At 38.3% G+C, this 25,569-nt stretch overlaps 1 protein-coding gene across 1 annotated transcript in view; it reads right to left on the bottom strand.

Annotated features, from left to right (window-relative positions):
• Positions 1 to 23,752, bottom strand: part of SNX6 (sorting nexin 6) — a 28,437-nt gene extending 4,685 nt beyond the window's left edge. Inside the window, exons 1-13 of the mRNA XM_084207132.1 lie at positions 23,680 to 23,752; positions 23,472 to 23,519; positions 17,992 to 18,096; positions 16,158 to 16,268; positions 14,493 to 14,614; positions 12,395 to 12,518; positions 11,129 to 11,224; positions 9,769 to 9,874; positions 7,321 to 7,396; positions 6,030 to 6,069; positions 4,824 to 4,910; positions 3,769 to 3,928; positions 2,643 to 2,728 (exon numbers count right to left, since the gene is read on the bottom strand). Of these exons, the coding sequence (XP_084063258.1) occupies positions 2,643 to 2,728; positions 3,769 to 3,928; positions 4,824 to 4,910; positions 6,030 to 6,069; positions 7,321 to 7,396; positions 9,769 to 9,874; positions 11,129 to 11,224; positions 12,395 to 12,518; positions 14,493 to 14,614; positions 16,158 to 16,268; positions 17,992 to 18,096; positions 23,472 to 23,519; positions 23,680 to 23,685 (1,167 nt within the window). The 5' untranslated portion in view covers positions 23,686 to 23,752. The remainder of the gene's footprint in view (positions 1 to 2,642; positions 2,729 to 3,768; positions 3,929 to 4,823; positions 4,911 to 6,029; positions 6,070 to 7,320; positions 7,397 to 9,768; positions 9,875 to 11,128; positions 11,225 to 12,394; positions 12,519 to 14,492; positions 14,615 to 16,157; positions 16,269 to 17,991; positions 18,097 to 23,471; positions 23,520 to 23,679) is intronic.
• Positions 23,753 to 25,569: the final 1,817 nt, after the last annotated feature.

Genomic DNA, 25,569 nt, shown 5'->3' with positions numbered 1-25,569 from the left:
GTGTTTTTCTTTCCACACAGAGCATGGAAGTTTAAACTGCAAGTCAAGCAGCAGCCTTCACTGTGTCTGAATTCCTCCAGAAGAGCCTCTCAGGTGCGTTCAGTGCCCACCACTACATCCTATTTCAGCTCTATGTTTTTTGTGAGGCAGCTCCAAGTCCAGAAGATACATGGGTAGACTGATTCAGAAACAGATGCATCTGCATGCCATCTAGTCTGGAGGCACTCACTACTGAAAAAGAAAACCATAATAGAAGACTTCTATTCTAGCAAAGGCTGCAGCAGTGGGTATCCATTGTCCCCAGACAAAAGGCTGCAGCAGTGGGTATCCACTGTCCCCAGACCTCTTCCCTACTTAGCATTTTTGCTGGAAGCAAACACGTACACTTGGGTAATAGGTCATGTTGCAGAGTTTGTCAGTGCCATGCTCCACACTCGATTTACCATGCAATTGCCCTTTTGTTGGTACTAAAACTTCACATGCCTGCCTCCACTAAGTGCAAAAAAACCAGAGACAGACACTGCCAGCATCAGGCAAAGTATTTTGCCAAAAACCTAGAAGCAGGGGGCTTTTGATCTGACGTAATTAACTGACTGCCTGCGTGAAAAACACAGCTTTCTTTTATGCTTCCACTAGTCTTCAGGAAGAATTAGGTGTCTAGAAACAGCCCAGCTTAGCCCAGTCAAAATTAGGACTACCTAGTCCTTTCAGTCATATTCCTCTAGCACTGTTCTTCCCACATCAAGGCACAATACTACATCAAAAAAAAACTAAACCAAACCTATCCATAAGACTCTCTTCAAATACCTTGGTTACTGCATTAATAAGAACATTTCCCATTATATAATGTTGAAAAATATAACCTACTGTACTTGTAAATTTTGTAATAATCAAACCCAGAATTCACAGAAAGAAAAACACAGCAACTAAACTGATCCATCAGTAGCTTAGCTTGTTTTTAAATATTAAACAGTGGCATTGAAAAAAAGATTTTTCAAACCTAGTGAGAAATGAAACATCTTTCATTCAACAAGTTATAGTATTTGTTAATGTTTCAAGGTTTATCATTCTTAGTCAAAATGACCTTTTATTATTGTAAAGCTTTAAAGATTCAAAACTGTCTGGTGAATGTTGTGCTCCATGATGAAGTAGGTGAAAAGGGTCAGCAAAAAAAATTCATCTTCAAAAGCAGAACTACAATTCAAAGCTTCTATTACAGCTTCATGAACTCCTTGTTATTAAATTTACTAAGACAAGGTAAGTCACATACTATTCAAAGAAATTAGTGTTAAACACAAGCTGTGGCAACAAAATAAAGCTAAAAAACTTCAAGCACTTCCAGGTACTGAGGACACAGGAAACACGAATCAAGTTGAAAGCTACAGAATTTAAGCATCTTCCCCCTGCATTCCACAGTTATTAACTGTCAAAACTAAAGAGAGTATTATTCCAACATTGTGATTTCCATAGTTAAAAGAAGGGATTCTTTAATAGAAGACAGAGACATTGTCTAAGCATTCCACTTCAAGGCATGTGGAGACTTCAGCAAGAGTCAGTTACAAGAGATGATGAAGAGTCAATGATTGAAGCAGGACACAAGCATTCCCTTACTGAAGTACAATATGGCAAATCAATAAAAAATGTTCAAGTAAGATTGTGAGGACTATTTAAAGTAAGGACTGTTCATCTGAAAAAAGAGTCATGTGTTCCATATATTACTGATTGCTTTACCAGCAATACATAAATATCTCATGAAGCTGAACTTACACCTACAAAGATCTTTTAAAAAAAAGTTCCCCAAACAACCCTTATTACTGCACACGGGTTTTACAAGCAATGGGTTTAGCAGAAGAAAGAATGACACCAACACTACTGAAAAGAAAGTAAAGTAGCAATACGCCTCTCAACAAGTCCTTTCAACAGATATATTCTGAGTTAATTCACAGCTTCCTAACCAATGCAGTTTTAGATTTGAAGAGAAATCCTAAAGAACTGATTTTTAAAAGAAAGCTGCCTCCAGGTATAAGATTCTTCAAATAAGAGACTGTTGTAGTCATCCATAAAATCAAATACATTGTGAAATTTAAGGACAGTACAGGCCTCCTAAAGTTCTTTACCCACAAAAATTTATTTTCCTGAAAAGGCTATCTGCAACATGCCTCTTTTGTTAATGGATTAGGGTTTAAAGGCAAAAAGGTTCAAAAAGCATACTCATCATACCAGACAGGCCATTGTGATCTCATGCTTAATATCCTATACATCAAGTCCCAAAATCCGGCTAACAGGAGAAACCACTTCCTATCTCACTGTGAAATGGAGAGATGAAGTTTTAAAAATAGGTAAGTTTTCAAACTCTGTAGATGTAAATATCAAACAGCCAAATAAACATAAAACTGAAGGCAAAATTGTCTTCCAGGATATGAGTTTTTCAAAGGCACTTCAAGCATACCAATCTCTCAGAGACACTTCACCCATACTTCATTTTCTCTTTATTAAAGAAATTTAACCTTTCTGGACAAAACTTGAAATTCACCTTCCTGAATGTGAAGTGTGTATCATCCAACAACTGCAGCCATTTTGGTTAATCAAGCATATAATATTCAAAATCTCTTGAAATATAGGCCAAAAAGGATCACAGTTACCTTAGCATGCTTTAATTCCAGTTCTGCTAGTTCCACCAGATTTTTTCTGAATGCTGCAACTCTTCTTGTCTTAAAGTCTATCAGTTCTAAAGAAAATAAAAATGAACTCATTAACAGCATCCCTGCTAGTGACCTCAGCTATTAAAAGACATTCCTTCAGGATGGAAGAGGTAAAGGGTGAGAGAGGGAGAAAAGAAAAACCTCACATTTAGTTTCAGCACATTCTGGGCTCAAAAATACTGCGACTCAGTTGGAAGACAGCAAACCATCCCTGCAGTTCCTCACCTCTAGGTAACCTTTTGTGGACACTAAGCTCTTTTGAAAAAGACTGCCAAGTGGATGCTTTTAACATTTATTTCTCTTATTCCATCTGCACTGTTCTTTCAAGGTTGATACTTGAAAGTCTTCAGGGAATATACTAAGCTAAAACTAGGGTGAACAACAGTATGCCTTCTGCATAGACCATTGTAGCTAACAGGATCACTCATTCTCCATTGTCTCATTTACAGGAATCATTAACCAGATTTACAGGCTCAAACAACTCTTCAGTGATAAAAACAGGAGAGCATGGTGTTTAAACCTTGAACAGATCTGCCACAAATGATGACTCAGATACCTACTAACTCACTAAAGTTTAACCTAAAAAAGACTGTAAGTTTCCAGAAGAAAAGCAACACGTAAATAAGGTTCCTTTTCTCTATTAACTCTGTAATTCAGTGAAATCTCATTTCATTATTTCTCCCTTCTCTAATGTAGTATCGTATCTGTGACAGACTGATGCCTTCACAAGCACAAAACCAAAAGGGGAATTTTAAACAATACTAAAACATTTGTTTGCTATTACTGCTAACAGTTATCATTTCATATCCTAGCTTATGTATGTGGAAAAAGAAAGCTTAACAAGTAATTTGCACCTAGACTTTGCTCTACCTATCAGAGGTATAAGAAGCCAAAGTAAAATATAATTTGAACATTCTAAAATAAATAAATAATAATTAAAAGATAATATTCCTGCTTAAGAAAAAGTACAAAAATCAATTCTTATTAATTACATTAATTCTCATTAATAACATACTAAAATGTTAATTTTCAAGCAGTAACATAGGATCAAGGACCATCCAAATACCTTGTTTTGCTGATTCAGAAATTTTCTCAAATTTCTGACAGCATATTTGCTGAGTAGTTTCAGCTTGCAGCACATCTTTATTTTTTGCTCTTGCTTTATCCAATGCCTTATTAGCATTTTCATAATCCACTAGTGACCTAGATCTTCTATATAGGAGATCCTATTAAAAAAACAAAGGTTGTATGGAGTTTATAAGACTCTACCCAAGGATATTATTATATTCCAAGTAATTTTAAAAAAATCAAATTAATTTTAGTCCTTGTTGCTGTATTTCAGGTCTTAGTAAATTTGCATTCACTTTACTTTATCCTCCAAGTCACAGGAATGTCCATACTAGATCAGATCCACAACATAATACTGTTTAGTCTGCATCTTGTCTGACAGAGGCTAGCAACAGATGGCTTAGATCAAACTCCAAAAAGCCAAAGAAGGCAAACCATGGGAATTTTCACAGCTTCTTAGATTAGAAACAAACTACTTTTAGATTATGTATCTGAAATACACACAGAGCCCAAGAGGCAGCAGTAACATTTTTTGTGCAACAGTTCATGATCATCTAACTACAAAAGTTTACTGTCAAATGTTCGCTCATTCTGTCATGTTATTAAACCATCTCACATCAAACAATAGTAAGAATGAAATTTTCTGTAAGCACAGAATATCTAATTCAGCCCATGTGTTTTTGTATCAGCACTAATAGATTATATGGAATATCCAATTTTAATATTTAAAAAAAAGCAGAATTGCTTGCAATTGCAATCACCAAATACACTGCAAACACGAGAACAGCCCTTCCGTGTTTCTCATTACTGCCTGATTTGGCCTTGACAAGTGGCATACTCAGTTCCACACAGTCAGTCCCACATCAGCAACTACTTTGTTACTCCTTATATTCAACAGAAACAGGTTTTACAGCTAAGGGAAAAACTGAAGGCTAGAGGAGGCAGCATTTTAACCTATCTATATTGTGAGTTGATGAGCCTGTATCACTTTCTCTCCTTTTTTTTTTATGTTAAAAAACCACAGTTTCACTGAACAAAAACCCATAGATTCACCTTAGCAGCTTGAGATTCCCTAAGGTAATATTTCAGAAGATCAGAAAGCTTAAGATCTTCATCAGCAGATACTCGAGCCTCTATTTTCTGGAAAAACAAAACAAACCACCATAAAACAAAAAAAACAGTAAGCAAAAGGATCGAATTAAAACAACCAGACTTTGGGTATTCATCTGTATGATACAAATTAAATGTACAAGATGCAGTAGACAACAGATGGTCTTTTTCAAAAACTAAGATCAGGCATTAATGACAGGATACTTAAATATGCAAAATGAGAAGCAGTATTAAGATTTTGTATTAAAATGTAAGGAACAAGCTGATCTGTGAGCAGTAATTGACAACTGGTTTTCTATATTGAAAACTGCTTTTTTTTTCCCAATAGCAATTATATTTATCACATGCTAGAAAAAATGTAGAGAAACAAACTTATATTAAGAGTTGCACAAGCAGTTTTATGTTGTTGGAATCAAAGGAAAACAAATTTTTAAGGCACCTTTGCAGAATAATTGTGTAGCTGCATGCACTAAATGGTCTAAAAACCAATAAACTAATTTGCTTGCATTTGAAACAGATTAGAAATAGAATCCAAAAGTGCATTTTTAAACCCTAATTTAAAAAATATAATTTCTGAAATGCAACATTTTGAGTCAAAGCAAGTAATTCTGTCAATTTTCTTTGAAATATGTGTTTATGCAGATACAATTGACAGTTTAGGAAATGCACACATTTTTCATTTGGAAGTTTTCCTAATACATGGCATACATCTACGCTCTACTAAGACAAACAAGTAAGGCAAAAGAAAAGATATATGAAAAACTGGTTACAAGCATAAGCAATATTAGTTTTGAGTCAAATAATTGCAGAAACACATCTTGGCTCCAGAAAAAAAGCAGCATGACCACCATTTTTTTGGATTAAGGATTCAATGTCTTCATTTCTTTTATCCATAACAGTTCTGTGATTCCCAGTAACAAGTATGGAAGACCTCAATGCATTTTAGAGGACAGAAGGGTATTACAGCAGACTGCCTAGAAATGTTTAGTCGACTGGGGAGTCCAAAGGTTCATTTTACAAAACACAACTGAAATCTTACACTTTCTCATTCCATACTACACATTGCTTAAATGCTCCATCTAGCAGCACCCATCTTAATCCATATATTAATGCCTTGTTGACACATGATGTCCGTTTCATAGTACATACCCTTGTTTTGTCAAATAACTCTGACACCTTCAGAAAAAACCTGTGCAAAGGAAACAGCTCATATTACAACATTGTTTTGAACAGTCTAATTACTTTCTAGAACTCACACTATAGTCTTGTCTGGCAATAAAGATTGCAGAGGCATTGCTTACAGTTGTAATTCACAGAACTCAAAGAACTAGCTTCAAACTTCAAACGTGTGGGAACTGTGCAATGTAAGAAAGGCAAAGGACAAACAAAGCATAACAGATGGATATTTTTAAGTAAAGAATAATTGCTCAGCTCCTCAAGGATTCTTTAGGCTTCTGTGAATTAAATCCCTAACACCAGCACCATGGTCAATGGTCTTACACTATTATCAAGTGTCCTTTACACAAATTTGAATGTACTTTTCTTCACCCAGTAAACAGGACATAGGTCCTACTTGGAATTCAGGGATGCTGAGCAATAGTGTGGCAACATCTCCACTGCAGGACACAATACAGGGCTTCAGTCCTAGAGCAGACTGAATTACAGTCAAATGATACCATTTTGACAGAAGACAGGTGTGATTTCTGACGCACCCTAACGGGCTACAACAAATATCAATACCATCATCAAAGTATTTGGTATATAAGCTATCACCATATCTGGAAGTATATCACTGTAATTCAGGTGTATTAGAAAGTTAACTTTCATGTCCTACCTATCATCACACTGACACCATCACCACACTAACTACGTGTGTATGTTGACAAGCAATGACTTCTTTAAACTAGAAACTAAATTTTACTGTCAGATATACCCGACTTCATCTTCGAGCAAATCATTGAAAGATTAAAGGACAAACACCTATACATAGAGACACCCTTCTAAAGTTCTGGGGATCCCTGAAGATTCCTTTCTTTTCCTAAGGGCAGTAAACTTGCCAGAACAGCAGAACGATTTTTCAGAATGTTGGCACACTAAAAAAAAAAAAAATCCATATACTCAGACTGGGACCTGTGCTTGCTGCATATATCAAAGCATTTGGAACAATGGTGAAAGAATTGGGGTTTTTTTTCCTTATTTGATGAGGACTTTTCCATCTCAACTGTGCAATTTTCTATAGACTTTAGAAATTAGCATTTTTAACAGACAAATATTAAATGCAGCCCGATAAAGCAATGAAATACTAGAGGAGAAAATGTTTTCATGTCATACAGATGTAATAAATTCTGGTTTTCTCCTAACAAGAGCTACCAATCTCAGCAGGCCACCATTAAGACTGCTACACAGCAAATTACCCCATAGGTTATTAACAATATCTTACTTGCATATATCTGTGGAGTCCTGCGTTCCTAATGCATATAATGAAGAACCAATTCTATTATAGTCATCCGCCACATCTAGAAAAACAAACAAGCACTTATTTTACTACCTCATTCCTCTTCTTTCTGAAAATTTTGAAATTCCTTTCTTCAAAAATAAGGACATGCTTTAACACAGAAGTAGAAATAAAATTGCAATCTCATCACTTAATAGGAAGGATAACTTCACACAATAAAAACAGTGGTTTCACCAAAATGCACAGTCTGTAATTTATCTAGGAGTATTTTATGCAATTACAACCTGCTACGTGAATTAATTGTACAGGTTTTTTGGTTTTATTTTGGTGGAAGACGTACAAACTTAATGGTTAAAGTCTGAATTTAAATTTTATTTTAAAAGTATTTGGAAAAAAAAAATCACAGTTTAACAGTAACAAAGCCTGTGTGCTTGAGAGCAGTTAATTGACTACAAGCCCCAAACTACAAAAAATACCCAACACATTTTCTGTTTTTAGAAAACCCTTACCTCTTCAACAAGCAGTCACTGGTTAAAGTAGCATTAGTGTTAAATCACTTTAAACAATAAATTAGAAGCAACATTTGTAAGAAGGCTGCATAATTTCACTAGTGAGGTATTGCTACATAATATAAAAAACATAAAAAACAAATCTTTGCACACAGAGCTTTTTTAAAAAGCTTTAAGTATTAAGTCAATGGATGATGAAAACTAACAGATCCAAGCAATGAACAGGAAAGCACATTTGTTTGTTATTTCTGAAGTTTACATGTCTTTAAGCAGAATTATTTTTTCCTAATAACACAACCTTAAGAGATTGAGTGGGTCAGCTTCCACATAATTCATTACTCCATACATTATCAATGCAGCTGGTTACAATGAAGAACGGTATTAGGAAGCAATTAATCTCCCCTTCTATTCCTCCAATTTCAACATAAAAATTGATTTTCTGCTGGAAATAGCAAGTTGGTGTCTTTGCAAGACCTGCAACTCTCTCTTGATCATGTTATCCATAAACTACAGATTGCCTATTTCCAAAACAGGTTTCCCAGGTCATTGCTCTACTCCTCTAGCCAGCATTTCAAAAGGTGCCATTTGTCCCATTTCACAGTTTGGCAGAAGTTGTCAGTAAACATTGTAAGTGATTTGAGCCTGGAAACCAATGAAGCTTTGTCATGAGTTTGACCAATCCTTCCCCATCAGATCCTCTACAACCTAATTTCAAAGGATTTTCCCATTTCTACAGCTAATGTTAAAGCTTTTCTCACTCTGTAAATAAATCTTGGCACTTCATTACCATGAATGAAGTTCAGTTCTCATTTTAAGAAACCAACCAAAACCACCAGAAACCACTTCAGGTGGGAACTGAATGCAGAGACAGGGCCCTGAGCTCATTGAGCCGTAACTGACTCTTTCCATCTTCTAGCACAGATACTAAAACTACAAAAGACTCTGAGTTCATGCAACAGCAAGAGAAGCATCTGAAGAACTCAGTAAATTCTTGGTTTAACATCTCATCCAATATCCATTTTAGAGATCTTATCAATGGAGATTTGTGAAAGGTTTGTGACCCGGTTTTGTATGAACTATATTACTGTAGACAGCAAAGACAGTATCTGTAAATCAGACCCAGACTTCAAGGATTAGACAGAATCTGGAAAATCAATTTTGATTTATCTAGGCAGGAAAACTTAAAAGCAAAGGCAACACAGGCCAATTTCTTCTGAGCTTCTCAAAACACAGTAATCCTAAATCAAACACAATAGTCCTAACCCAAAGATTTTTCATTTTCTCAAATAAATGAACTGCATTTGAGAAGACCCTCTAGAGCTTTCAGAAATCACAATGGCTAGCACTAAACTCATGAAGACAAATAACAGGCAACTGGTAAATCTTGTCTCAGTAAGAAAAGGGATCCTGCCAACCAGACTACTCAATGTACATGTTGCTGTCTCTACTCTAAATGGCTAAAAAATGGAAACCTAGTCTAGAACCAATGGCCCAAACAGGAGTTTGCTACGAGCAAAGTAACTTTGTTAGCAAGGTAATCGATGGAATCAACCACATCCAATCCAGAACAACTGCACCAGGAGTAAAATCACCTGTACTGTCATATTACCCACCTCTACACATAAATGACTAAGTCAGACTTCAAAAAAATATTTATAATTAAAGTGTATTTCTTTTCAAGCTGACAGCATGAAGAATAAATGTATCCTCAGTGTTGGACCAGGCTCTTCTTACTCCATCTAGTCTACTACAGCAAAGCCTAAACTTAGAAAGTCAGACTGAACTTCTTTAGACTTGGAAGGCTACACTTGGAGAAATTAATTCACTTTTTACATGCAAAAAGTAAACTAAAAATTACTTCTCCTCACTAACAACTTCTGTACATTTTAACCAGTACTATTTTCACCCTGAAAAAAAACCTCACTTTTATGTGATCTTGTCATTTTATCAGATTTGGCAGAGGCATCTTTGACTCGGTTGTGATATTCTACAAGGAATGTTCTTTCATGTTCAAAGAAGTCATCCACATCCTACAAAAAAAAGGAACAATTAAAAAAAAACATGATTTCACCCACTCTCCACAGAGAAATTGCAGAGTAAAGCTGCACATTTCACTGCTGCTGTGACAGGAAATGCATCTGGTTTTATTCTCTAAACCACAATTTATATGAACTGATTTCTTCCCGACTTATATTATGACCTTAAGTTTTGTTAAGAATTTAGTTGGAATTAAGAATTTGCAACAAGTATCCTAAAGGTCTATATAACATGATGGAATAGCAAAGGATCACCAAGAGTGACAGAAAAATAGAATACATGTAATCCACTTAGAAAAAGGGGAGAAGGGATCAAAGTCACACCACAGAGGCTGTGGTCTTAGACAAGATCATTTGAACTCCTAGCTCAGAACACTGATCCTAATGACAGACTTCTTTCAATGTGGTAAACAGAGGTAAATGTTAATATTGTCTGTATTATAATTTGAGATAACTGGTTTACACATTTTTTAAAAAACCCTCTAAAATAACACAGATGCTCAATACCATGGAATAGCCTACAACATAGGCTTTGAACAATATTACGAAACTGGAAGTTATTTGGACTTCATATTTTTCTCCAAGTCATAATTAATCCATGGTTATATCCACTTTCCAGCAGTTTCAAAAAAAAAAAGTTTTTAAACCTAGAAACTTTTAACTCTTGTAAAAATTGCTACCAAATGGAAGGTCACCACTAGAAAGAAAAGAGATTAAAAATCATCCTCTGCAGAATTTCTGCTTGCTATAAAGTGATCTTGAAGCTTTTGGAAAAGCCAAAATTAAACTGAATTTTCATTACTTTTTTTTTTCCTCAGTTACATTCTTACATCTAGGAGATGGGAAAAATTATATAACTTTTACTGCTGCTCCTTGAAAGAGCAGACAGATTCTAAAAGACTGGGAAAATTCACTCTATTAGTAACTTCTGAATAGAAGCAGTTGTCAGACCTAGTTCTCCTTTCCACTATATAAAATGGCAGGCCTGAACAAAAAAACCCCAACAAGATTATCAATTATCTATGTATAAAAAAAGGTGCTTAATTTCATAGAGTTCTGAAAGGCCACAAGAAAGCTCTCAGTTAATTTGTATCCAGGCCACAAGTTCTCACCCATGGTCTGCCACTAATTCTTAAGTTAGATATCACTATAAAAATCCATTTTTGTACCTGTGTAAAATTCTGCTTCATTAAAAAAGGCGACAAATGTTAATACATTTTAAATCTTGCTATGTGAAGCAGTAATCACCTTTACTCCTGAAACAATGACACCATCTGCTGATTTAACCATATTTTTGAAGAAGTCTTCAAGTTTCTCTTTCTTATTTTTCCCACGAACACTCAACTGAAAAACAAATTAATTTATTATGTTAATTAATTTTCTGGAGGTAATACAAGCTTTAAAAAAAATTAAATAGAACTACATACCCCTACTAGCTATACTTAAAACTCCTGTTCTCTGTTTATTCTTATATTCTGCACTAATGGGGACAGGGCACCTTGCATACAGAATGAAGACTACCTCATTTACCAGATTGGTATTTTAGGTGACAAACATTCTAGGGAAAAAAAAAAGGAAAATAAAAGAGATCAGCACCATTCTAGCACCTGCAGATACCATATGTACCAAATATAGAGAGTGTACATTTCAGTTACCAATAACACAGTATTTATCATGCACAGTATAGCTGAGTTGATGTAACAATAGTTGAGTTAATACAACAATGTTTCACTCTCTGGTGAATGGCAGATCTTTGACTTCCAGAGGATTATACTGGTTAGCCTCTTCACACTCTTCCTGTCCATCTAACTACTTCCATTTTAAGTAAACTGAGTCCCTGAACCTGTAAGCATTTCGACATATACAGAGGATCCTCTGTAACACATTTTGAATTAAGTATGTACACAGTTGTGCCAGTCTGTGTAATAATTTCTTCCACTCAGTGTTGATTCCTGCAATTTTAAAAAGTAACTGAAAGAGTTATGAATCCAAAAGTACTCTCCATTATCTCAATTCAGTATGTTACATGTGGATAGCCACACTAGTCCAATATTCAGAAAAAAAATTTCACTCACATCATTAACATTATCAGAATATTTAATCAGAAATTCTCTCTAGTTTTGTTAGCCAAAGTTCCAAATCCTAAAATATTAGTGTTCCATTTTGCTGCATCATTCTTCCCCGCAGCAAATAAAAATAATTCAAAGAGTGGAAAAGTACACTGTCAAGTGAAATCACCACCAAAAGCTCATCTTTTTAATTCAAAATATACTGGATTTCCAGTAATATTTTTGGTGCTGAGGTTAAAGCATAGAGTGCATTTGGTTACCCAGGTGGCAGAAAATAACTCCTACAGACTAAACGAATTTCTAACTTTTACGACACAAGTACGTCTGGCATGAAGGAACTTATGTAATTTGCTCCAGGAGGTAATTCCCTCTTAATCAGTTTTCCATCCTACCATAAAAGCACATCTTGATTTCTCTTGCCAGCAATTCAGTTTTCAATACTCACATCTTGATTATATTCCAAGAATACATGGAAATTTAAGTCCTTTCTCAAAATAGGATGTGCTGCCACGCGACACAAAAACACTTCATGCATTGCAACTGTCTTCTTGAATATTGCCAAATATTCACTAAAAACAAGAAATAAGACAGACATAAGAATTTCATATGAAGCAGTTAAGTTTGAGATAAACCTAGTGAGCAGCTTTAAGAGATCCTCAATAAGGGTACAAAATAACAAGCCGATATATTGGAGTTTATCACTCCAATGTTTGATATAGACATAAATAAATATTGCAATGTTAATACTAGGGAGAAATTTGAAGCCCAAATACATTACAGAGAGACTTTTAATGAAGAGTCAACAAATACACCTTAATTTTTATGGTTAGCTAACAGACACTGGTTTGCTGAAAGTGTAACCTCATTTCATTGTCCTTTCCCCAGCACCCCAAAATTCAAGAAACTAGGGTACAGACTACAGTCCTTCTGCACTGTGTATTGATGTGCAAATTCCTTCCTCCCCATCTCCATCCCCTTGCCCATTTGCACCCTCCTTACTTATTTATATGTTTATGTAGTTTTTGTTAGCTGTTTAGACAGTCTTTTATTTCATGTTAAAGCACCTAGCCTTTTTCAGCCAAAGCTTACATTGATGTCTTGCTTCACAGTGGATCTGAAAGTGAAATTAAGAGCTGCATTTGGTAGGCGTACAACAAAAATCGACATTTAACCATAACAATCACGTATTTGCCCAGTTCAGCCAACTCAACTTCAAAGCAATCACTCACTTGCAATTTAATTAAGAGGAAGGCACTATTATCAATACAAGTTTGCTAGAATTCATTGTGCTTTGCAAATTCAGTGAGTAAGATGCAACTCATCTAAAAATGAAGAAAGGGCTCTTTTTCCCATTCTGAGGTCAAACAGTGAAATTATAATCAGTGCTTTTCCTTCCACTATGTGCAAGGAGGTAAGATTTACATACCAGCAAACCAGCAGGGCCAGTGTTGGGAGATGTTTGATCTCAGTGAGAGTAGTAGTCATTCAGTGAAGACAAAAAAGGAGGATGCAGAGGATGGAGGTGGCAGTAGAAGAAACCCAAAGTTTTCTGTGTTATCCAACCCCTAACCAGACCACAAGAGAATCATGATCAGGGCCGCTGGAAAACCAGATTCTTTAAAATCTATAGTGTTCTGCTAATTTCCAGTTTTCTGCACATGAAGTGTATATCTACTCTGCTATAAATTATGCTGTACATATCACTAATACAGAGCTTTTTAAGACATTTGCTCACAGCAGCTGAAGTTCGGAGAGAAAGCAGCAGTTGTAAGAGTTCTATGTACTTTTCTTGCCAATTCAGAGCTCTTGATAGAAGCAGTCTAGAAGCAGCGTAAATATACACTTGAAAACTGAAACCAATGACAGGAAAAAGATCAAAGAAGTGAATGCATGATAAAGAAAATGGACGAAGCAAGGAGAAACTTCACTGTGTAACTCAATATGGAACAAGAAGCTTCAGAGCAGTTATTTCAATATAAATTAAATTCATAGTAAGGGAAAATAGTATTTTCAGGAAGTATATTCTCCTTGTGCAAAAATTAAAAAAGAAAAAAGAGTGTCAAAAAAGGAATTTTCTAGTAATCTTTGTATTTCTTGGGGAATAGAAGGTTGGCATCTATGTTTACAGTACCAACCACGTGCACAACTCCCTGCTCTCAATCACTGCGTGTATTACCCTAAAGTCTAATTACACTTATCAAATGTGGAATACCAGAACTAAAAAAAATAGAGGTTATCTCCTCCCTTTGCAGATGTTCTGTGAAGAACAGGATCTAAGTTCTTTCTTTCTCATGAAAGAACGCTCAAGAACAAGCTATTTCATTTCCTATTTCAGAAGATCTTCCATGAAATTATTTCTACAATTTTCCTAATGGCACTGATCATGATCACTAAGATTAACCTTGGTTATATAACAACTGGATTCTCAAGTCTTGTGTTTCACAGAGAACCATTAGAGTGAGATCGGAAACATAGGAGAGCAAACAGCATTAAAAGTTTTGGAATATAAACAAATTAATAAAGTAGTAATCAAGTCTACATACGCTTCCAGTTCTTGTTTCATCTTGGTGAATTCTTCTTTAGTCATTGATCCTTCCCCTTCTCCAAGTTTCTGCAGTTTCTCCCTGGAGGCATCAAAGTCAGGCCTGGGTGGTGCTGGTGGAATCTGGAATTTAATCCAATTTTTTTTAAGTTCTCATTTTCTCAGTGAAACAACACCCATTCACAGTACAGGAACTGTAGACTGCCTGCAGCTTTTTAATACGTTTCTCTCTTTCATCATTCATTACAGCATTTCTGGATAAAGTCTCTCATTCATGAGTTATTCGTGCTGCATTACTACACCAATTTCAGTCAAGTGTCCTTGAAGACTACTAAAGTATTAACTAATGGCTTCAGTTTAATTACAACAGAAGCCAAATAATACTTCATTTCCCATGACAATTACTTAAAACTTGAAAAAATTCTTTTTAATTAGTTTTGGTTTAGCTTATTTGGTAAGGATTATTTCTTATTTAAAGAAAGAAGAAAAAAGAATTCCACAATTGTTCTCACACCATCCATTTCTAACTCCCCAAAACTTTAAACTGAGAAAACCATTCCCTGTTGTTTGCAGGCACTAGCGCTTTCTTGCAGCACTATTGACATTAAAGACGTGTTGAAGTAACAAAGCCCCCAGTAAACAAGGCTCTAGGTTAATTTTGTAATACAGTATATTAACACTGAAAGAGAAAACACCAGAGTCAAACTAAACCTGAATTGGTGCCAGGAAAGGAACACAAAACCAAATATGTTTAAATTTTAATTTACTGATATTGGCCCATTACATTAACAAATTACAAAAAACAATGAAAAATCCAGCATCTAGACAGTACACCATCTGAAACTAGTTATTACCACACTGAAGGTCTAACCACTTCAAATAGCTTTTCTGACTAAGAAAAAACTAGCTCAAGAATGGTATGATCATCACAGATTATACTCATGATAGTTTACCCACTAATCAATTAGAAATATCTGTTTACCCTCTGAATCAGCAAACACCCCTCAAACACAAAACAAAATACCAAACCAAACTTTCATACCAAAATGACAAATATTCCTATTTGCAATTAACTTATGAAAAACAGCACCATTTTTAAGATGCAGTATCATATGGTGCCTGTTTTGAGACCTCTGTTCCTGGAATTCCTGAAATTAACTTCAAACTGTAAGTTATTATATATTGAGGTTCCCTGTTGTTCTACATGGTATTTAAATTGGTTTTTCCTTCCTCTTATTTATGGAAAAATGATTCTGATCTTTATAATGAGAACTCGAAAAGTCTACCATTCCAGCTAAAACAAAGGCAACATGAAACTTGTAACTCAGTTAAACATTAGCTTGCAGAAACAATACCACCAAGTTGTACAGTTCAACCCTCTCCCACACTTCTAACACAGTGGCATAAAAATACACTTGGAGACAAATTGAACTACTCACTTCAGAGTAAAGGGCAAGAAAGTATGACTGCTACTGTAGCTTTCTTCCAAGCTTGCTTCAACCATTAATTTTGTGGAATTGCATAAAACGAAGTATTAGAGAAGCTTATCTGATTTTATATGGAATGAACACCTGCTGTTTCCACTGCATTTAAAAGCAGTCTCAAGTCATTTTGATCCAGCCCATAGAAAATGGCACATATAAACCAAAAGAATGCCAGTACTTACAATATAGCCAGCATAGTCCTCGTTCTCAACAAAAGAGTCATGAAGCCAAATAAACTCTTCGTGTTGCCGGACAACAGAAAATTCGTTTTGTTTGAAATTTGGTAAGGAACTCTAAAAGGGTAAAAGGAGGTAGAATTATGGGGGGGGAAGGAGATATGGAGGAAGAAAAGCTCAACAAAAAACAAGGTTTTTCATTACTACATGAGAAAAAACCTTAAGGGAACAACAAAAATGTCCCCAAAAGTTCATACCACAGTAATTACCCTTGTCTTAATTAGTGCAGCAATCAACTGGCATGGGTTGCCATAACAGGTTGTGGAGTGTCTGCTCTCATTGACATGTCTACTATCTTTATCAATTTAATCCTGGAGTTCCATTTAGTATCTTTATTGATGATCTGGATGAGGGGACCAAGTGTCCCTTAGTTTGTGGATGACACCAAGTTGGGTGGAGGTGTGCAGGAAGGATCTGCAGAGGGATCAGGACCAGCTGGATCCATGGGCTGAGGCCAACTGTAGGAGGTTCAACAAGGTGAGGAGCCAGGTCTGCACTTGGGTCACAACCCCAGACAGTGCTACAGGCTGGGGGCAGAGCAGCTGCAAAGCTGCCCAGTGGAAAAGAACCTGGTCAACAGTGGCTGGACATGACCCAGCATGTTCCCAGGTGGCCAAGAAGGCCAGTGACATTCTGACTTGTATCAGAAATAATGTGGCCACCAGGACCAAGAAAGTGACTGTTCCTCTGTACTGGACACTGGAAATGCCACACCTCAGTGCTGTGGTCAGTTCTGGCCCCTCCTGACAGGAAAGACCCTGAGGTGCTGGAGTGTGTCCAGAGAAGGGCAAGAGAGTTGGTGGCGGCTCTGGAGCACAAATCTGATGAGGAGTGGCTGAGGGAGCTGGAGGTGTTTTGGCTGAAGAAAAATCAGGGGTTGACCTTATCACAAGTTTCTGATATGAGGCTAAAGCCAGGTGGGGGTTGGTCTCCTCTCTCAAGTAATAGGTGAGATGACAAGAGGAAATGGCCTCAAGTTGCACCAGGGGAGGTTTAGATTGGATATTTAAAAAATTTCTTCACCAAAAGGGCTGTCAAGTTTTAGAAGGGGCTGCCCAGGGAAATGGTTGAGCAACCATCCCTGGAGGTACTTAAAAAACATGTAGGTGTGGCACTTGGGGACATGGTTTAATGGCGGACTCAGCAGTGCTGGATTAATGGTTGGATTCAATCTTAGAGGTCTTTTCCAACCTAAGTGATTCTATGAATCTGTAATCGAAACCCAAATGGACAAATACTGAGCAATGTGCTCTTGTGCACTCTAATTTAATGGTGAGAGTGAAGGAGGAGATAGGATAAATGATGTCCAGATATTTTATTCAACTTCAATTACTCTGTCACTCTGCAATCAATAAACATTCAAATCTAAAAAAAAGCCATACACAACAGTAATTAAAAATGATCCCTGAATGTAATACAATTACAAAATATGCTTTTGGAACCTGAAAGTATAATACAATCTAATCAAATTAAAAAACTATACTGAAGTATATTTATGTATATTAAAGATTCTACCTGCCAACAGGCTAATTAATAGGCATGGAAATGGCATAACAACACATCAATTAAAAAAAATGAACATAACTTTCTTCTAAAGTTTTTTAACTCTTAGTCAACTTTTTCTTATGCACTGCAGCTATACAGTCTCATAAACATGAGATAATTCTACTTTCTCATTTCCTCTGGATTGTGTTGTGTTACACTTTGTTTCAACAAACAGTTTAAGCACACTCTTTTGTATATAATTAAGAACTGTTGTGTGTACAAACCCAGGTTTTACCTTTGTATGGACTGTGAATTTCACTTTATCCCTCTCACTCAGTGCATCTGAGATATCCACTTGCAGAGCAGCATCAGTCTGGAGATCTACATTTATTGCTCTAAGCTGAAGAAAAATATATTTAGCTTAAAATTTAAAAAAAAAAAAAAGCAAACTATATTTCCATTATTCTTCCTTTGAAATGAACCCTGATCCTGCAATGCTGAAGACAGATCACAAAACCCCCCAACTTTAAAAGATTAATTCTGGCAGAAAACGAAATTCCAGTAGTACTCCTTAGACAAAGTACATTTACAGATAGCAACAAGTTTGGTAGGTTTTTCTCTTTTATTGTCCCCATTCCTCTGAACTGACAAGCTGCTCTAAATATACTTGTAAAGGTAATTATAAAGATAGTAACAATTGGAAAAGTACTTTTAAGGGGAAAAGTGGTTCTATATTTCAAAGAAGCAAGAGCAGTTATAGATCTGATTTACTCACGCTGTCTTACACTATTCTGTTCAACATATCTCATCATATAATGAAAAAGCTTAAAAGAATATCCTGAACTTCACAGAGCTAAGTCTTCTTGGAAGTATTGTTTTTCTGAAAAACCCCAAAGCAAAACACTCAAACCCAAGACTTTGACATCTTCAAAATGAGCATGAGAAATGGCAAAAGTGCAAGGAATACATGCATTTTTTTCTACAAGACATGAAACCTGAACTCTTTCACAAAATAATTCCAGTCACATTGAAAAAAAAAAAAGAGACATCAATCAAATATAGCAAAACTGAAATGTTATCTGAGCACCACAATATTTGGCAGTAACTGGACCAAAGGCTTCAGTACTTGGTGTAACCTCATCTAGAGCCCAACTGGAAATTCAAGTCCCCTCACCCTTGTACCCTTGTTGTTCTAGAGGAATTTGTCCCATGACAATTTCATCATCATGGCCAACAGACATTTGGAATGTTTTTACAAGCACTAATGCTAACCCTGAAATCTTTTCCAATCACATTGTCAAAAAATATTTCAACATCACGCTCACAAGGCATACTTTTTACTGAGACATGGTGTTTTCTCTGATGCTGCATTTTTTTCTACAAATATCCCATTCAACAGTCAAAAAATGTTTTATTATACAGAGATTTGGACTTTTCTCCATAAATTTTTTCAGGATTGCATTTTTAAGTCAATACTTATATACAAAAATGCTTTAAGAATTCTCAACTTAGTAGGGAAGTTACACACGAGCAGATTTTGAAGGTAACACTGTGAGGTACTAGAAAAGCTCTAGGACAGAAGCATCAACTGCCACATCTTGTTTTCCATAAGTTACCTTTATATTAAATCACAGTGGTCAGATCTCACTCCAGTCTTGCTGTTAACCTTGATGCATGCACAACTCTTGCCTGTGTAACAGCAACCAGACTCATGGATCTTAGAATTAGTGTGTTGAAGCAAACCAGAATCGTGCAGTCTAGCATATTCTGCTAAGGCTAGCAAAATGTAACTGTTCAAAAGCTCTTACACATAGCTTTTCCTTACAGTGAAGTTGGAAATCATTAAAATGACTGCACAGTAACATATTCACACACGTGATCCAGGCATTGCCTTTTGTTTTGTTTTCCCAAGGTTTAGAGGGTCACTGCCTCACACAAAGGCGTATTATCATGCAAGGGTTTCTTGCAGATCACTTCTCGGAGGCAGAATCTCCTAGCTCCTACTGAGCTTCCAAAGTGCTTAGCATCTAATTTAGGAAAGAAAAATATAATGACATACCAATGTCTCTCTTATGTCATGACACCACATTTTTCAGTGTGTAAAAAGGTTTTTGTGGTTACACTGTCTGGGGTACTGCTTGTTTTTCTCCAGTCCCCCCAGAATACATTAACAGACAGAGTACTCTCAGCAAATAATCTCAATTATCTAAATGGTATTTTTGTAATCTTTCACAGGTCACAAATATTTCTACCAAAATACTTTTGCACCTCTTTTTTTTTTTTCCCTTCAAAGTGGTACTATACAAATTCTAGAATTCAGTGTAACAGCTGATGAAGTTTGGCATTAGAGCATATCATCAGTGCAGTGCAGCCTGATCATATGCACTATTCTCAACTTCAGATACAAAAGTCCTATCTGTGCTGAGAAAATTAAGAACTAAATATGACAACTTCACCCATGATATACAGCTGTAAAGGACAATTTGTTTGATTTATACTGAGTTAAGTTTGTAACAGTTTTGAAGAGTTTAATCATATGTTAAGTTATGCCATGTAGCCTGACTGCCAACAGGGAATGTTTTCATCTGCAATGGTAATGAAGCATTTATGAAAGGTGTCAAAGACAATCAGAAAGTTGAAGGACTTTAAATGTATTCATGTGACACAACGAATCACACTGCATTACTGGAAATTTAATTCACAAACAACATCACCACACCACAAACTTAAACAAACTCCGCATCACTACTTCCAAAATAAAACTGCCACCCATGGATGGTTTTCTAGTGACAAAGGAAGCAGAAAATGAAAAAAATAAAATAAGTCTGATAGAGATGAAAACTGAAATGAAAGTACCTTAAAGTATGGAAAAAATAGAGATAGGGCAATCTTTATCTTGCCCCCCTGCAAGTCTAATATATACAACATTGCATAATAATTTTATGCTTACATATGTTATCTACATCCATACTGAACAACTTGCAAAACAAACCTGATTTAATTACTTTACAGTTTCCTATGCTATACTGAGAAAGTCCCTGTTCTGTTCAAAGGGTCTAACACGGGAAGCCAAAAGCCAGGCCAAGCGATGTTACAGTACTGAGAACTCAATGCAAGGAGAGGATTTAACATCTAAGCTCTTCCTTAAGGATCAATTATACTTCAAATGATAATGGAAGGAATCTGGTACAGACAAGGGAGACAACCAAGTGTTACATTCCTAGGTAATGTCATCCATTAACAGCAACTTCCCTGCTCTAAGTTAGAATAAAAAGGACCCTATCTTCAGCTGGTTCTTTACAGGCAGACAAATACACAAAACAAGAGGACAAAGAATACCTTTACAACAAATGCTTTTGAAGTGTTTTCACGGCATTAAGCTTCCAGCAGACCTGTTCTAAAGGATAGCTCATTTCCACTGAATGAGTGTTACCTAAAGATCGTATAGATATAAAATACACAAGGCAGTACTAATGGAGCAATACTACACCACTTTACAAAGCATGTATTGTTTATGTTAGAGAGAGTACCAAAATCTCAACAGCACCCAAGTTACACCAAGGAAATTCATTCCTATCCTTTTTTTTAAGTGAAATTCAGAAAAGCAATTCCCACAAGTTCATTTTATGCAGACCATTTATAATAAGTTCCTTCTACAGACCACCCACTGCTACTTCCTCAAAGATGATTCTCAGTGCTCTGTTTTACAGTTCTCCAGAAAAGGCTCCATATGGTGCAACACCATTGTCTGAGAATTACTCTTCTGTGTGGCATCAGCATAAATTCCAGCCCTCTTTCATCCCACCACCCCAAGATTAAACTTAACACAACTGCAGCAAACAAACATGTTCCTGCAGCAGAAGTACAGCTGTCACAGCAATATCTGAATTCAACAGAGGCAAGAGTATTGATTTTCAAAACTAAAAGCTCGATTACTCCAACTAGAAGTTGCCATCCATGCTTTCAAGTAAAGGCTTGACCTACTCATTATTTAACTGCAGAGAAAGGCAACAAATCGGAGCTAAGGAATCACTTGATGAAAAGATGCTTATTTTTACTACTTCTACTCAGAAAAATGTATTATAGTTCTGAAGATTAAAGCACAGCAAATCCATTCATGAACAGACTGCCATATTGCTTTTGATTAACTTCCTATATCACAAAATCATACAGATACCCTGTGTTTTAACCCCAGGCATTTAGACAGAAGAGAAAAAATTAAACCCCCACAGTGATCTGTGATTGAAAATAAGAAACCCTAAAAAAATTAGGCAAATGAGAAGGCCACTGTTCTAGTTTAATTCCTCAGTACCAGATGAAGATGTACCAGGAGAGAAAAAAAATTACTGCATTTGGCCAACTGAGATGGTAAGTCTTACAACAGTACAAACAAGACTGCTAAGAGATTTCTTAAGGTTTTCAAATTACCTTGTGAACTCCTAACGACCTGTAGCCTTAGAGGAAAACTAATAACCAGCCAAACAAACAAGTTTCACAGGAGGTCAGATCCACACTGTTATGTTCTACCTGCCCTTCAGATAAAGGCAACTTAACTGTGCACAACTTAACATCAAAGGCTGTTCCTAAGTACCAGGGAGAACCCTATGTAAAATACCCACATAAATGAAATTTCACAGTTATTAAGCTCTTCAATCCTTGCTCTGAAGACACTCAAAGGACAACAACAACAACCTCCTCTCTTTTTTATCCGATATTCTTAGTAAAGTAGCTGTACCCATAAAAGCAAAAGCTTTACAGTAGCCAGAATTGGCCACTGTAATAATACAATATTAGAATGCCTTTTTAAATTTCTGGCCATAAACAGGAACATAAATGCACTGAATTTAATATCTCACTACGGTGTGCAGGATAAAACATCACACCAACACAGTGTGTCTCAGATTTTTGTATTTTTACTAATATACAGTATGCTGTCACTTCAATAACCACCAACAGCCAAGTGAACCGAAGCGACCCTGACGCTGCTCTCCTACCTTGCTCACAGTTGGTCTTTCTCAAGATACTAAGTGACAGGGATTATCAGTCTCACTAAATTATACTGGGTTAGCTGATTTGTTGCTTAAGCGAGGCAGGCAAGTTAAATAAAGATGGATGCAGTGGTCAGAAGAGAAACTAAGGCCAGAAACAGGCAGAGAAAAAGGTTTTCTCAGTAAGAAACGCAATTGTGGCATCCTGTCCCAACAACAGAACTTTTCTTCAATAAAGAGTTTATTATGTAGCATGTCTCTGCAATGTAAATGTCCCATTGTTATCTATGGGAGAGCCCCCTGGGCCTGAAGGGATGGCAGGACTGCATCACCCAGGCCCTAGATCGCGGCTGGCGATGGAACCTGGCGCTCCCCAGGGCTGCTCAGCCTGGGCAGGAGCGGCCCCGCCGGGCGTGTGCAGCGGGAGAGGGGGGCCGCACGGAGAGAGCATCCATCTCCGGCCACAACCCCCTCCCCAGCCATTCCAACCGCGGCATGGAAGAACTGTCCTTCCAAAACTTGGGTGACAGAACAACGACGAGCACACGCACAGAGACGCCGGTATCAGCGGGAGGCTGTGCCAGGAGCAGATCCCGGCGGGCGGACGGACGGACAGACAGACAGACGGCCAGCCCGGACGCTCGCAGCCCAGCATCCCGCCTCCGTCCGACACCCACGCGGCGGGCTCGGGCCAGCAGCGCCCGGAGGCCCCCGAAGAGGGGCCGACCCCGCTTCCCCCACGCCCAGCCCCAGGCGCCGGGTCTCGACGCCTCCCCGCGGCACTTACACCTCGGTCCTCCTCCGAGAGGAAATCTGGGCCGTCGTCCGAGCCTTCCTGCTTGGGGGCGAGGCGGCGGCGCAGGCAGGGGGCACGGAGGGGCACGGCCGGCGGCAGGGAGGGTGAGGGGAGACAAAGCGCACAGGTTAGCGAGTGCCCGGCCGCGCCGCCCGCCCTGCCCCGCCCCGGCCCGGCTCCGCGGCCGCCCCGGACCCACCATCATGGCTGCTCGCGGCGCTCTGCGCCCGCCGGAGCCGCGGCCGGGCGGGGCTGCGGCGCGCGGGGCGGGGCGGGGCGGGGCGGCGGCGGCGAGCGGCGCCTCTCGCGAGGGAGCGGCCGCTGAAGGGAGGGAGGGCGCCGGGCGGCGCTTCGGCGGCGGCTGCGGGCGAGGGAGGGGAGCGGGGCTGGACCCGGCCAGGGCGGTGGTTGCTTGTGTCGCAGCCGCGCGGTGCTGCTGGGGCTGGCGACTGCCGGGACGCGGGTGCTGAGGGCGCTGGGCGTGCCCCGCGCGGGGGAGCGGCTCTGTTCGCTGGAACGCGGCGGGAGCGGCGCGCCGGCCTCCGGAGGTGCGGGCAGCGCCGAGCTCCGCAGCGCCGGCCGCAGGCCGGGGCCTCCGCGCTGCCCTGCGCTGCTCCCCGGCGGTCGTGCGGGAGACGGGCTTCGCCCGTTTGTGCAGGCCTGTGCGATGACAGCGCGAGAAATGCAGAGGCTTATAATATGGCTTTGATTTTTGGGCAGTTACGTGATTTAAGATTGACAACTACCTGTCTCACACCAAGGAGTGGAGCCTTTAAATCCCGCTTTGTCTAATGACAGTGCAAAAGGTCAGCATCCGCAAGCTAAAGCGGGTGTAAGCGTGGAGGGAGTCTATGCCTGAGACTGCATTTCTGTGTGAATCAGAGCTAGAACGGCCAAGAAATGGCCCCAGGGTGGAGCTTCATGATGAGCGTACTCCGGTCTCGATGTTGCCGAGGGATGCGGGCAGGTGCGGACATCAGCGCTCCCGTGGGCCTGCACTCGCGCAGAGGAGGGCACCAGCCCACCTGCAAATTAAGACTGCAACAAATTCGTATTTTCCATCCCAGCTGGCTCCCTAGCCAAGTCCATCGTTAGTTACAAGCGCGAGTGCCACAGCAGCACCATGTATTTAGGCGGAATTAAGCCCATCAGGAAACTGCTCCTTGAGAAATGGTGTTTATGTAGCCTCAAGATAAGTGAAGATAACGCTTTTGGAACTCCACACGGCTTAGAAGGCTGCTTTAGGACTCGGAAAAGGAAATTGTCTCTTGAAAATTGTTCTTAGTATGGGGAAATGTATTTGAGTATGTATTTTGTAAATAATTTTAAAAGCTGTTCTTGAAACAATTTTCAAGTATGCAGCCTGTTTCAGTCTTGGTACAGACATGTGCAACATCATCCAAAATACTGACTTACTTTTGAGGTCGAGAGAAATAAAAATATTTTTTGAAGTACAGAAAAAGTATGAAAGACCTCTGGTTAATGATCTTTGTCATTCTAAAGGGTTAAAGACAAAGCCACAGAGGAAACTGGTTTCTGGGGGTTCACCTGTATTAGTATCCTATTCTGGGTTCAGTATCATGTACCATTCCACTCAGCAAACATCTATTTTTATGGGAAAAAAAATTGGTGAGAGATTGAGTTTGTTTTCTTAATATTTATTATTTACTGCTGACACATTTTATTAGAACCAAAGAATCCAGGTCAAAAAATTGAGGAAGTGCTTCACGAGGAACAATGACATGAATTTTTCTTACAGGGGAGAGCTGAATAGATCAGCTGACTGATCTACTCAGTAGATCAGTATGAATCTAGCAGGATGACCATCTCAGTTCCATCTACAAAAAAATAAGGTTATATAGCTTTCCAATGTGGCTCTGGGAGCATGGGCTGGTCATGTTTTGTTTGGCACAGAGGCTCATAAGGGACCTGGTCTGGTAAAAAGTGTCCCTGCCTGCAGAGGCATTCAGACTAGGTGATCTTTAAGGTCCCTTCCAACCTAGCCTATTCTATGTTTCTGTGATTCTAGAGTATTCCAAAACAGCAGCAGTACTATGGCTCTAAAACTTGATACAAAAAATACTGATCT

The sequence above is a fragment of the Fringilla coelebs genome (genome assembly GCF_963513975.1).
Source record: "Fringilla coelebs genome assembly, chromosome: 6".
In the NCBI taxonomy this organism is placed as follows: domain Eukaryota; kingdom Metazoa; phylum Chordata; class Aves; order Passeriformes; family Fringillidae; genus Fringilla; species Fringilla coelebs.
The sequence above is the reverse complement of the archived record's forward strand: the minus strand, read 5'-3'. Positions and strand labels throughout refer to the sequence as shown.